General features: G+C 47.5%; 1 protein-coding gene across 2 annotated transcripts; it reads left to right on the top strand.

Annotated features, from left to right (window-relative positions):
• The first annotated feature begins 545 nt into the window (after positions 1-545).
• Ets98B (DNA-binding protein Ets98B) lies at positions 546-13,364 on the top strand. 2 transcript variants are annotated; one of them, XM_002137023.3, is made up of 5 exons: positions 546-1,325; positions 8,979-9,753; positions 9,821-9,981; positions 11,354-11,519; positions 11,596-13,364. In XM_002137023.3, the coding sequence occupies exons 1-5, from the start codon at positions 1,284-1,286 to the stop codon at positions 12,018-12,020; spliced, it is 1,569 nt and encodes a 522-aa protein (XP_002137059.2). In that variant the 5' UTR covers positions 546-1,283; the 3' UTR covers positions 12,021-13,364. The 2 variants fall into 2 exon arrangements, with proteins under 2 accessions (XP_002137059.2, XP_015038852.2); XM_015183366.2 differs by lacking the exon at positions 546-1,325 and adding an exon at positions 8,480-8,583.
• The last annotated feature ends 575 nt before the right edge of the window (positions 13,365-13,939 follow it).

Consider the following 13,939-nt stretch of genomic DNA (forward strand, 5'->3'; position numbering starts at 1 on the left):
GAAATGATAATGCAGTTGACGTAGAGCCGCACACACACGCACATACCGACTGCGGAAAGTATCTGCACAGTGTACACATCTGTCGGGACTGGCTGGCCAGCTCTATCCACTCTTTGGCGTGGCAGCCAGCAGTAGCCCCGCGGCGAATCCAGCCCGCAAACAGTATATGCGCTGACAGACCCACTGAAAGACAGACAGACGTGCACAGACAGGCACAGACAGACATACAGATGGATGGATACTCCTCATGCGGGAAGATACACTGAGGGACAGAGAGATAGTGGGCGTGGGCCCTCCAATTCAATCAAAGTTGCAGTGGCAGTGGGAGTGGCAGTATCAGTGGCAGTTCCAGTGCCAGTGCCAGTCTCTGTTGCAGTTGCATTTTCAGTGGCGGTTTCTGTTTCTGTCGTTTTATGTGAAATAATAAATTTCATCTTGAAATTGATGGACTTTTGATGGCTGTAAGCTTATAAAGAAGAGAGCTTCAAGAGAGCTTGTACACAGATGAGAGCTTTGAAACCAGTTTAAGCTTTCGGATGAGGTAAGTAAGTAAGCCGAGGCACGACCGCCGATCGTGCAAACAGAATTGATCGTGAAGACTCGGCGAACGGTTCACTCAGCGGACGGATTGAATCGATATAGTATAAATATATGCACAAAGAGAGCGAGAGGAAGAAAGAGAGAGGCAGACAGAGACAGCAACAGTGCGAAGAAAGAAAGAGCAACAAGTTTGCAAGTGGAAATTTTAATAACGAAATGCAGTGAATACCCGTCCCGTCCCGTCCCACGAATGCCACAAAACAAAAAGCCTAGACTTAAAATCAAAACCGAAATAAAATCAACAAAAATCAAAATCGTAGTTCAATCAAAAACTAATCGAATCTGTGGCTCATTATGAGCACAAAAGACAGAAACAGTGTGAAACCAACGAAAATCTACCAGAGCGAGAGCCGAAAGAGCCACAAAAACATAGTGAATCTAGTTTACAATTTTTGAAAAATCAAAAAAAAAGAGAAAAAATAATACAAAATAAACAGCAACAAGTGAAAGAGCCGAACAGAGACGGATAGAGCGGGAGGTGCCGCCTGCCCCGACAGCCAGAACGAGACGGCCGAACGACAGACCGAGACTTTCGCAGTTGAGGTTGATTTTTGCATGCGAAAAGATACACATACAGCGCCACAGCAACAGCTAGAGCTACAGAGATACATCTGGAAGACAGCAGCCACAGTCCGGAGCCCGAAGAATTGTTATTATCCAGACAGGCAGACACACGCACCGAAATGGAGTACGAGAAAATGATGTACCTGGCAAATAGCAGTGAGGTAAGTGAAATATACACCGAGAAGATACTGTATCTGCATCTGTGGCTGTTGTTGTGTCTATGTCTGTGTGGCGGAGAGTGGCACTTTTATGGGGGCCAGAGCACTAGAGCAACTACAGGCGGCCCGATGATAGCTGACAGTTGATAACCTTTTGCCAGCCCTTATCAGCCAGCGAATGTATCTGTATCTCATCCAGTCCCTGCTGTGTAGCAGCAGCACTCGTACTCTGTGGTATGCTCGAGTTTTATGCGCAGTTTTTGATGGGGCCGCAGCTGCGTGTACGACGGCGTGTGCTGCTGATAGGAAAGCAACGAGTACGAGAGATGCCTTGCCTTGTGGCAGCGTTTTAATTAGCAGCCCGATTCGTGTGGGCGGCAGGCAGATGTATCTCGCGAATGCGTGTCACTGGGTGAGAGTCGCCGTGTCCCTCTCTGGCTTAAGGCCAGCTTGCTGTAACACTTGGCAGTTACATTTTCCCATTTGTCTTATGGCATTTCGCTTTAATTACAATAACAGCAATAGCAAAAGCAGTGGCTGCGGCAGTGGCACTGGCTTTGGCATTGGTACGAGTGGCAACAGCAGCAGCAACTTTCAAAAGATGCTTTCATTTTGCCAGAAGTGATTCTAAATGATTGTCAACTATGGCATGACAACAAACGGTGGCAGCCAGCAACAACAGCACAAGCACCAGCACCAGCAGAAGCACAAATAGTAAGAGCTGCCATGTCGGCCTGGCATTTCACTCGGAAAGTGCATTCCAATCCAGCAGATACAGCAGCTAAAGCAGCAGTAGCAGCAGCATCGGCAGCAGATACTTTTTGTTGGACCTACTTAGGCTGAAGTCTTTGACGTTTTGTCGCTGCTGCTGCTGCTGCTGCTTCTGCCAGCATTGCAATAAAAGAAAATACTGTAGAAATGCAGAAGAAAAAAAAAAACTTGTATTTACCATTTTTGATTGATTTGATGGAAATGTGTCTCCGCGCTGCAATGTTGCACCGCGTTGTTGCAGCTTCTCGCGCTTTTCCAATCGCTGACACAGAAGTTGACGCTGAACAGCATTTAGAAATGCACTTCAAGACGCTCGCTCTCGCTCTCCACCTGCCCCTGGGCGCCCCCTCTCCCTGGACTCTCAACCAGTCTCATTATATTTATGGACATAATAAAATAAATACTACTGCCAGCAATTATAAATGCAGGCGCTTTCGCAGATCAGATGAGATGAGATGAGATGAGATGGAATGGATGGGGATGGGGATGGAATGGGAGGATGGGGCCTGACATAAATACTTCAAGTTGTTCGTTTGGCTTCGCTTTCCCCCTTTCCCCCTTTCAATGGATGTATCTTTCCATACAGAACAGCAAACAGCCCTTTGGCCATATATCTAATATTGTTGAGTATCAATCAAACGGATTATACAATAATCATCGTTGGGTTTGGCATTTTTTGGGGTGTGGCTTCTTAAGACAAGACCCATTGTGGTTGCAACAGCACTGCTGTTGTGGTTGTTGTTGCTGTTGCGGTCTCCCCAGCACAGCAGTATATCTCTGGAGCCCAGGCTTTTATGCAAATTGAAAATGACTTGGCTTTGCAACGTCTTTTGTACAGAATAATTGTCGGTGCGTGCCAAGCATAATGAGGAGATTCAACGAACAGCACTAGAAGCAGCACTAGTGGCACTGGCAGAAGGGCTTGGAGTTCAGTGCCTAGACATTGCGAGTATCGTAAGCGCATTCCTGTCAAGAGTGTGGGATGGGCTACTCCGGACTCCGGACTGCGGACTGCGGACTCCGGCGACTCCCCCAAAGTGCCATTCATGTGATGTCTTGTCTGGGCTGCTTAGGGTCTGAGGCATGAAGCTTGACAAGTGAAAATCCTGCAAAAGACACTCAGTCCGATATGCGATTGAGTGCTAATTAAGGGGTTTCCCTACGGCATCCCGGAACATTCTAGATCGCAACATGTAATGAAATATATGCATATTTAAGAGAGATATGTACATGCACTATCCTATCCACTGTATGTATAATGAGGTGGGAAAAAAGAATCTAGCATAATTGAAATGTTGCACCCATTCCCACTGCACCACTGTAGCACTGTAGCACTGCTGTGTCAAGATATTTATTAACCTTGCAGCAGCAATTTATTTAGCATGAAATGTCGACAATTAAATGCAATGCAAATAGCTGAAGCGAACCGAAGAACGGCAAGAACTGCAAACAGAATTGCGCCGTCACGACAGGCAGACCAGCAGAGAGACAGACCGACAGACAGACCGACCGACAGACAGAGCTACTAAAAGCCAACACCAAACACAGATACAATAATACAAAGATACAAAGATACAGAGAATAATGAAACAGAGAAACAGAAGGCAGAGGCGAACGATGTAAAAATAAGCAGAAATAAGTCTTGTCTCTTTGACAGCTTAACCCACGCATCCAAAGTGCTCGTACTTCGTAGATTGTACGTGGATATTGTTCGGGGGATTTGCTGGCTGTATCTCTCTATATGTATCTGTATCTCTATCTCTATCTCTGGCTGTATCTATCTGTGTCTGTGTCTCTGTCTCTGTCTCTGTCCGTGGCTGTATCTGTACGAGTATCTGTGTGCTTATGCTGTTGACAGCGCACTTCAACATTGCCATAACCCCATTCCCCACACCTCACCACACCATGCCATGCCACGCCACACACTCCTCCTCAGTATATCCAATCCCTAAGCCAGCGAATAAAGCGAACATTCATTAAACAAACAATTTGCGCCTGCGCATCTACCACCACAGTGGGAAAGAGATAGAGCCAGATGGATTTAGACAGAGAGGGAGAGGTGGCCGGTGAAGGGGTTTGGTCTTCGCCGCTCGTGGCTTTTGCGAGCTCCATTGCCATAATGCGATTAGAACAGATTACCTGACAATTGTCGCCAGAGACCCAGCAGAACCCAGAGACCAGAGCCCAGAACCCGACCTGAACACCTGAGGAGGTTGAGGCTGCGGCTGCGGCTGTCGCTGTCGCTGTGGCTGTGGCCGTATCCGAGCGACACAGAGAGACACATTTGCATAGTTCGTTTTATTTGGTTCAAAGATACATATAAATTAATTTAAATACCACTTGGCCATAATTCAACATCAACATCAGCATGAGAACATGGTCATGTCAGGCCCCAAGGCTGTCCAGAGCTGTAATTGCAACTGTTCTGGACAGTCGCACAACTATATAGTATATCTATATCTATATCTTACCCTTCACTTCCCCCAGGGAGGGGGAGGGGCGGGCAGGCAACCTTTTGTCTCCGACTCCGACATTAACTCCGACTCTGTGTCCCGCTCCAAGGTTTCCTTTGTCTATGTGCCTGGGCCGCGCCCCGTGTAAGATCATGTTATATGGTATACCCCACCCGTACCGTACCCATATCTATATAGATCGGGTCGTGAGGCTCGCCCGAGGCGTTGGCCATTTCGTTCGATTTATTATCTGCTGTCGGCGCACCACACACGACCATAAGCTGACTGCTATTCGTATCTGATCGCCGCTTTTAATAATGCTTTTTGTCGTTCTTAAAACGTAAACTTGATTTTATTATTAGGCAAAGAGACACACACAAATACACGCAATTTACACACCACATGAGGAGAATATGCCACATTCTTGGCAATGGCTTTGACTTGTTCTAATGAATTTCGTTTGACGTCGGCCCCAGCCACAAAAATCATACATAAAACTCGTTTTTCTCTTGCCTTTTGCCCGCCTGCTATTTCCAATTTATTACTTTTTCTCTCCCTCTCGCTCTGCCTGTCTCGCATTGCTTAAATATTATTGTTGCTAATTTTTCGGTAAGGGTTTTTTCAATTTGGGGGAAATTCAATCCAATTCAAATCCTCACCACTAACTCTGAGAGTCGTGTTTTCGTCTTGGAATTCGATTTGGACATCGCTTTGGCATCAAATTTGATTCGTTTTCTTTTGTTTCATCTGCTGGAAACATGATTTTATCGCCTGCTGGAATTTTAATATTTATTTTGTTATATCTCGTCAGTTTTTTTCTGTTGCCAGTGTCGTGTGTGGCATGAGTCAGGCTCTGATGTTTCTGTGGCATTTTTGGGATGCCCGAAATTGCCATAATTTAATTGGCATTCGATTCTTTTGGTGCCAGTGCGTGTCAGGGCCACACTCGTTTATGAATTTTGTGGTTAACATATGTATACTTTTCTCTCCATCAGATTTGATATTTAAGCATTAGTCAGCAGTAGTCGGTGGTCCGGTAGCCGATTGCTTTCCGCGATAAGAGCGCTTTTCATCGAATCGAGTGAGTGTTGGATCCTGTTGTTGGGGCCAAGTGGAAAGCCCAGAGGAACACGGAATGCACTCCCATTCGCATTCACATTCACATTCCCATTCCCATTCATACCCACACTCTCTGTAGTCCGACACCCACGAGTGTACGAGTGTACGAGTGTATCGCTGTTCTGTGACTTTTGTAAACGGTTTTATAAATAGAACCGCCGGCTATTGTGGTTTTTCTATAAATACTACTACGTACAACCCAATACCTGACAATCGTTTTGGCCATATCCTAATTGCTGGCCCCAGCCCCATTGTTCCCTTGTACCGGCATTGACACCACACCACAGCGAAGTGGCCAAGTGGCCAAGTGGCTGGAACTCCACCGTGATCGATGGCCAAACACGCGAAAACAAACGCTCGCCGGCTCAGAGAACCCACCAATTTGTGACGTTGATTGGGTCGACTCAATGGTGCGGGTGTTGGTGGCTGTGCGGCGGCTATTTATATGTCGATATATGATTCCTAAATGACCATTGCAACGCCCCGTACCCCCTGTCCGCCCATGACAAAGGCGTTTATTGACAGCCGACGCCCGATGTCCGATGTCCGACATGCCAATGAAATATTAGCGGCCGAAAGCGTTTGGCTAAGCGGGCCACAAAAACAGCCTTTTGTCCGCGTTTCGCCCCATTCCCTCTTTCGGGCAATTGGAAACTCCAATTCTCGTCAGAACTCTGTTTGTTGAGCTTGTTTTTCAGTATTTCTCTGTATAAAAAAAGATTTAATTAAAATTGACGAGTACACCACATGATTCAGATCGTTGAGATCTTTTGTTCAAAGTCAGCAGGAAATCCATATACATACGATACAATACTGTCTATAGGATCCATGTGGAATAACCCGAGTGATCTAATTCGTACAGCTGTGAGGAAGTGGGTCTCTCTGTATCGGTCTCTGTATCGGCCTCTGCCTTCGGTCTCAGTGTAGGTCTAGGGGTAAAATGTAAAGATATTGCAAATAAATCAAAAGTCCGGTCGAAATGCAAATTTCTGTTTCACTTTTATTGCCTCAGTGCCGAGCCGAGAGAATATTTATAGACATTATTTGGCATCACCTATTTGGAGAGCTCTCTTCGTTTCGTTCTGTCCTTCTCCTTAATAGCCAAACCCTGGCTCAAATTGAGTTGTAAGACCTTTTTTCCTGGCAAAATTTATGGCTGCAACCCATGGGGTGGGCGACGAGAGGAGGGAAACTGTTAATAGTCATAAAATGTAATGTGAAAATAGTTTATTAAAAAATGCATAGAAAATGTTGTGCCTAGTCAGGCAGATGTAATAACTAGTTGACATTTTAGTGGCCAGAGTCGCCCTTAATGGTCCATAAATGGTAGATGGGCGAGAGAGCCCCTGGCTATGTCTCTGTATCTGGCCCCTCAATTTATTATGCAGTTTTTGCCAGGCAATCACATATTTTATGGCTTTTCGACTGAGTCATCGGCTGCAGCCAGCAGCCAGCTGCTTCTGCTGCCGCTGCTGAATCATGTACTATGTCCTCGGTTTTCCTCGGGGACTCTTTTGGACTTGCGAGTTGCGGTGAAGTACCCTAGGCAAAGTACAGGCCTGAGATACTTGCTCTAATAATATGGAGATTACGCAAGGGGTATAGGCAGGCAGTCCGCACAGCGAAATCGAAATGTTTGCGCTGGCAATTAGCGGGCAGGCGAGAAAAGCGAACTCAAATCACTCATACGCCCCGGTGCCCAACAATTAAAACATAGAAATTGTAATAACATCGTGACTAGTTAGAATTATGGCGAACGTCGAACAGGCAATAATGGCAGCCATCCCTTCAGCACACCCCCCACCTCCCCCTGGTGCCCCTTCTGCCTGGTGCCCACCAACCGAAAGTACTTGTCGGAAAATCCAGTATGAGCTGTTTTATTAATAATAAGCGCACAGCGCATAGCCATAGCGTATGCATGCCCCCTCTGCCACCACAGCCCGCAGCCCGCAGCCGCAGCCTTACTCTGCCTACGAATGGCAACCTTCTTCTGCCTCTCCCCCCCCCTTGCAGCATTGTGACACACCGAGCTCCCCAGAGATACGAGCAGATAGCTGCTGCATCGAGTTGCTTAATGAAAAACCAGTTTCTCCGAGGTAGAAATTGGTAGCGCATTCGGGCCATATATTAGCATTGCCTTCGTTTGTGACGCTGTGTGCAAATGAATATCAAACAAATAGTATGAAACAAAACCAGAAGAAAAGGCTAACATTGCGAAGGTGAAACTAGAGATACCCTAAGAGATTTTTCGTTCTTTCAAGCAGAAAGGGATTCAAAAACATTTGTATATTTTTTAAAATATTGTGAAAGTATACAAGAATCAATGTCTTCGACTTGTTTTAAGACCTAGATAAGGGATTTTATGGATATAGGAAGACTGAAGAGCATAATGGCCTCAAAGGTAGGGTACACCCTAGCAATAGTCTACAAATTATAGTGAAAAAGTGAGAAAGAGAGAGGGGGAGAAGTAGAGCGAAAGAGAAGAAAAAAAAAAAAAAACAGACTACGAGAGGGAGGAAGGTAGTAAAACAGACAGAAATCTCTGTGAGAAGCAAGCGACAAGAGAACGCTTTGATTTCGATCTAGTCATTGTTTGGGCTGCTCATAAAAAAAGCACACAAACAAACACCGAGCCCTGCCCCCACATCTCGCCCTGCTCTAGTCTTGGTGCTCCCCCTTTGGCCAGACCACGCCCCCCTCCACAGCTGGGGCTTTGGGTTTTTTTGCAGTTGGCTTTTGTGGCGTCACATGCCAAGTCGCAGCTTGATAAATGAGAAAATCAATGCCACTCGAAGCTTAGTACGTCTCCTGCTGTTGTCTGGTCGGTTTCGCATTCACATCCCGCCATTGCCGTTGCCATTGCCATTGCCGTTGCCGTTGCCTTTGCAGACCTTTGCCCGCCTTTTGGAAATCTTAAGGTTAAGCACCGACAATCAACAATTAACAATCGACAATCGACAACCGAATCAGAATCAGAATAGCAGTCAGAATCCGAAAAATTTCCATACTTTTTTTGGCGCTCGCCAGGTAGGTCGTCTGGTGATGCTAGTACGAATTAGAAAGGCGGCAGCCACAGCCACAGCTACAGCCACAGCCACACGCTCGTAAAACCTGTGGAGAAGTAACAGAAATTCATTAACTTTCATGGGCGTGATAATTAAGACAGGTGGCCGCAATTTGGCAGCTCCGATCGGTTGATAATTGCTGATACTCGAAGTTCGCCATCGAGGAAAGATGGCGCCGTTTAGCAGACAGAAGATGTCCCTAATCCATTTACTAATTCGTGATTCTTTTCTTTTTTTCGCCCTAACAGATGCCGCACAGTCCCCATCTGAAGCCACAACCGTTCCAGGCCCTCACGCCGCCGGACCAGTACTCCGCCTATGCGGATAACTTTGATCTGTCGCTGCTGCCACAGGACGCTGGCATACCCACCACGGTGTACCAGTACAACGCGCCACAGATTAAGATTGAATGCGCCTGGGACTGCCCCACGGATAACCAGCAGCAGCAGCAGCAGCAGCCTGCACTGGCCTATGCCTCCTCCGGCCATCAGTTGATCCCTCCTCCTGCCTATCCACACAGCGTGTACCCCTCGCCCCAGTCGTCGCCCCTTCAGTCGGAGTTCGCCTCATTCGGCGGGGGCTACGGCAAGTTCCACGGCAGCTACGACTGTCTGAGCAGCCCCTCGCCCTCGTTGGATGCCTCGAGCATCAAGCAGGAGCTGCACATCCTGCCGCCCTCCCCGCCAGAGTCCAACTGTGAGACACCCTCGCCGCGCTCCTCCTGCAGCGAGAGCATTAAGGCGGAGCCGCTGGACTCGGACATTGAGAGCTTCATCGACCTGAACGCCCTGCTGCAGCAGCAGCAGGCGCAGCCGGACACCAAGCCCGACCATCAGCTGTTGCGCGAGTGCTTGGAGGACACGACGTTCCAGAAGAAGCACAACCTGCGGCCCCTGGCCCTGGAATCCTTCATCGGCGGCTTGGCCGAGGTGCGCGGGGACTTTGAGCCTGTCATTTCGCTGGCGCTGGAGCATGCCAAGCGGGAAGCTGATGCCATCTGTATGGAGCTGCAAATATCGCAGGGTGAGTCTCCATGGCTTCTCTGCTTTGGTATGCAGATTTCCTCATGGTTCTTCATAACTATTTGCAGATCCAAATGCATGGACACCCTCGCAAGTACACGCATGGCTACGATCCACCTTGGCACAGTTCAAGCTGCCGCCGGCCGCCAATTTGGAGCTGAAGTTCTCCGAAGACGGCGCCGCATTGGCATTACTCAGCGAAGAGGAATTCGTGCGTCGACTGCCAGAGGTAAGTCGTGGTCGACCATCATTATGGTGCACCATGTACATCATTCGTAGTGGAAGTAGTAGCAGTCTGTAGAGGCTATGACTTAACTGGGCAAGGCGAGTGCCAAAATAACTATCTATTACAAAATTGATCAGCACAAAGCACTGGCCGATACCATGTAAAACAATCACACAATGCAAATGGCAATAGCAAAAGGCAAAAGGCCCAGAGCAGAAAGCAGAAAGCCCAATCAATGCGATTGAATCGAATTTCGCGTACGAATCGAAATGGAATGGAATGGAATGGACAAAACAACAACACAACCGAAAACAACGCAAACAAAACAAAATACAACGAAACGAAAACTAAAACGAAACAAGTTTCGTAACTGGTGTTGACGTCATGGCTCTTGGCCAGGCCAGGCCAGGCCAGGCCAGAGCGGGCCAGAAGAGCAGGCCAAGACAGCAGGCCACAGCACAGCAGAGCAGAGCAGGCCACGGGAGCTTACATACTTGAATAAGCCAAAATCAGAAATCAGAAAGCAAAACGCAAAACTCAAAAACAACTCAAAACCCCGAAACCTGTTGCCGCCAACAATTAGGCAAAGGCTTGCGGCATCTACTCTACGAGTAAAAACTACTCCACATGCGCTCTCCAGAGCATCAGTCCAGTCCGAAGACTTTTGCCAAAAATATATCAATGATTACATTCGTTTAGGCCCAGGCCGATGGTGCTGCTACTGCAGCAAAAGCGAAACAAAAGACTTGGGCAACGAACGTGATCGGGAGAGCGCGAGCGAAATGAAATCGGAGTGGAGACAAGCCCAGCCAAGCCAAGCCAAGCCGAGCAGTCGACAAAATTAGTAACCGTGGTCATGGCTGTAAAGGTGAAAGAATGTGTGAAGGTTGTTTGGTGAAACTGCAGCACTTGGATGGATGATTACGAGCCAACCATCGCGTAGAGGCTCAGATGACTATGGCTATGGCTTTCTGTCTCTGTCTCTGTCGCTGGCTCTGGCTCTGGGGACTGGCAGCAGCAGCACTCCACTCCACTCGAACTGAGCCAACGACCAGCAACGACATTGCAAGGTGAAAGTAAGTCGTTGTCGCAGTCTCATGTGGTTTTTGTTGCTGCTGTTGCTAGTTGATGTTGCTGTTTGCTGCTTGCTGCTGTAGATGTTGCTTGTCTGTTGTCTGCGGAGGCTGCCTCCGCAGACTGCAGAGACTGCAGATTTATTTATGCACTTGGATAGCATAAGAATTTCCAATTGATAGGCCGTCTAGATTGAGATCTAGCCGGGATTAAGGCTCTATGCTCTGTCTGTTTGTCTGTCTCTCTGTCTGTCTGTGTGCCCATTCAAAATGTATCACTTTCGGCTTTCTTTTCCTTCCAGAGCGGGAGCACACTACATGCCCAATTGGAGATATGGAAGATGGCCTATGCCGATCAGCCGAACAGCCAGATCCAGCAGCACCAGCAGCAGCAGCCAGGCCTCGATCTGTGGCCGCCAGCTAGCTATCCGATGCTGAACCTGGACGACTACAATGAGGACAGCGAAGGTGCGTGGGGGATTGGGGATGCTTTGGCGGTTCTCTTGAGATTAATTTCTTTTCGTTTCGTTTCTCCCCTTAACAGATGATGAGGATATGGAGGTGGAAGCCACAGTAACCCCCACACCCACGCCAACGCCCACTTCAACTTCCACTTCCACTCCCGCAGTGACAGCTGCCACACCGACTTCCACTCCTGTGAAGCGCACTAGTGGCGGACGCACTGGCGGCGGCTCCCACATCCATCTGTGGCAGTTCCTCAAGGAGCTGCTGGCATCGCCGCAGGTGAACGGCACAGCCATACGTTGGATCGATCGCACCAAGGGCATCTTCAAGATCGAGGACTCGGTGCGGGTGGCCAAGCTGTGGGGTCGCCGCAAGAACCGCCCGGCCATGAACTACGACAAGCTGTCCCGCTCCATCCGGCAGTACTACAAGAAGGGCATCATGAAGAAAACGGAGCGGTCGCAGCGTCTGGTCTACCAGTTCTGCCATCCCTACAACCAGTAGAGAGGAGGAGGACTAGGACTCTTATCCAGATCGCGTAGTACTAAGGGTATTTATTTGCTAGCATAGCCACCTCTCCCACCAGTCCCACCTGTCCCAATCCAAGTCCCATTCCACACTCCGACTATGCCCGACTAGCCTTGTGGGTTTAGCGGGTCCTAGTTCTTGTACATACACAATCTTTATAGCGCACGAAGGTAAGTTCGTGCATCGATTAAGTTTGGCTCTAGCTCGTAGGCTAAAACCATTGCCCCCATGGCGAAGGTAAGTTCGTCGAAGGGCACAGGTTTTAAGCGCAATCCATCATAATGTAAATCTAATCTTGCACTGCGGCTGGGCGTGGCTGTCGGCCCATCGCTGCAGGCATATGTTTGACTTACTGCCGACATCTTTATTCAAATGCCGCCTGCCCATGCAGTGGTTAATCCTGCACCCACATGTGTGTGTGTGTTGCTGCTGCCAGGAGGAGTGGCGTCAAAAGTGAGGGACCACCATTAGTAGCCTGAGGCGAAACTTGGTTAACGGTCGAGTCACTAGACGCTCCCTCTCAGAGGCACTGCAACAACACCAGACACTGGTGCACCCACTGTTGGCGGCATGAAGGTGTTGCGGTAATTTTAGGAACCATATATCTATGATATATCAAAAGTAAGTTCTATGAACAACTTAATAACCGAACAAAATGTTAATACTAGACTCTAAGGCAAACGATTAGTCGTATAGGACTCCTTGAAAGTTTTTTCTCTTCAAAACAGAACCCGGGAAAAGTTAAAAAACTTTCGACCCTCCCCCTAGGCTTAGGCGTTATGCATTATTCTCTCTAAACAATTATCGAATATCAATTATTTATTCTGTACTCCGGTGGTGGATCAATTTAGACAGTAATTTTGTTAATTTTATTACAATTATATTTTCTGCAGTTTGCATATGAGTTTTCAGTTTCCATAGTTTCCAGTTTCGTGTCTGTGTCGGGTATTCAGTTTAAGTTAATTTTAGTATTTATTTGTGGCCAAAAAGTCAATTATTTGGCTTTTATTTGCATTCGTCATCGAAAACGAAAGGTGAGCAGTGTTAACGTTAATGCTGGCGGTTTTTAATTGAATTATGCAATGGGCTATCGACTCGGCTCGGATTTGGCTTATTTGCTAACCAAACAGCAACATATTTATCTGCATATTACACATATAATTAGGATACTGTACGAGTACTCTCTGCGCGGCAGCTACATAGATTTATGCACTTTACACTTTTTGCGACACACCACTTATTTATTTATTTATTTATTCAACTAACATATTGTCATGCCGATACACTATCCGATAATAAAAAGTCACACAAAAAGAACAATTGTTTAAATATTTACTTTAAAGCTTTAAATGAGAGACGCCACTGGCATTCCCCTTTGGGAAAATGAAACTAAAAGCGATGGAAATTGTGAAGTGCGGCTGCTGCTGCACGATAGCCGTTCCACCGGCAATTACCACACAATCAAGTGCTCCATTCGCCACCAGCAGAAGCGGATCCCAGTGCAGCGGAGCATCTAAAGACCAAAGACCCAAAAATCTAAGGCACTGGCCAAAAACCCATTCAATTTTTCGTCCGATGGACAAAAAAAATGGTTTTCTATTCTCTAAAAACCATCGGTGGAAAATGTATGGTATAACTGCAGGGCTGATGCTGTGGACTAGCACTTATCCCCCGGCTGGTGGCTGATGCGACTCCCGCTGGTGCGGCATTCATCCCCTTGGATGGCTCCTGTTGAGGGGCACTCACGTGCAGCGAGCAAAACATTTTAGATTGCCCTGTCAGTCAGTCATTCAGTCAGTGGGGCAGTGGGCGGGCGGTGGGTGTACGTACTGTGTGGGCCTCCTGGTGGCACTCGTGTGTGACCGTGTCTAGTTCCAATTTTCAATCAGCGAAAA

The sequence above is a fragment of the Drosophila pseudoobscura genome, chromosome 2, assembly GCF_009870125.1.
Source record: "Drosophila pseudoobscura strain MV-25-SWS-2005 chromosome 2, UCI_Dpse_MV25, whole genome shotgun sequence".
Classification (NCBI taxonomy): Eukaryota; Metazoa; Arthropoda; class Insecta; order Diptera; family Drosophilidae; genus Drosophila; species Drosophila pseudoobscura.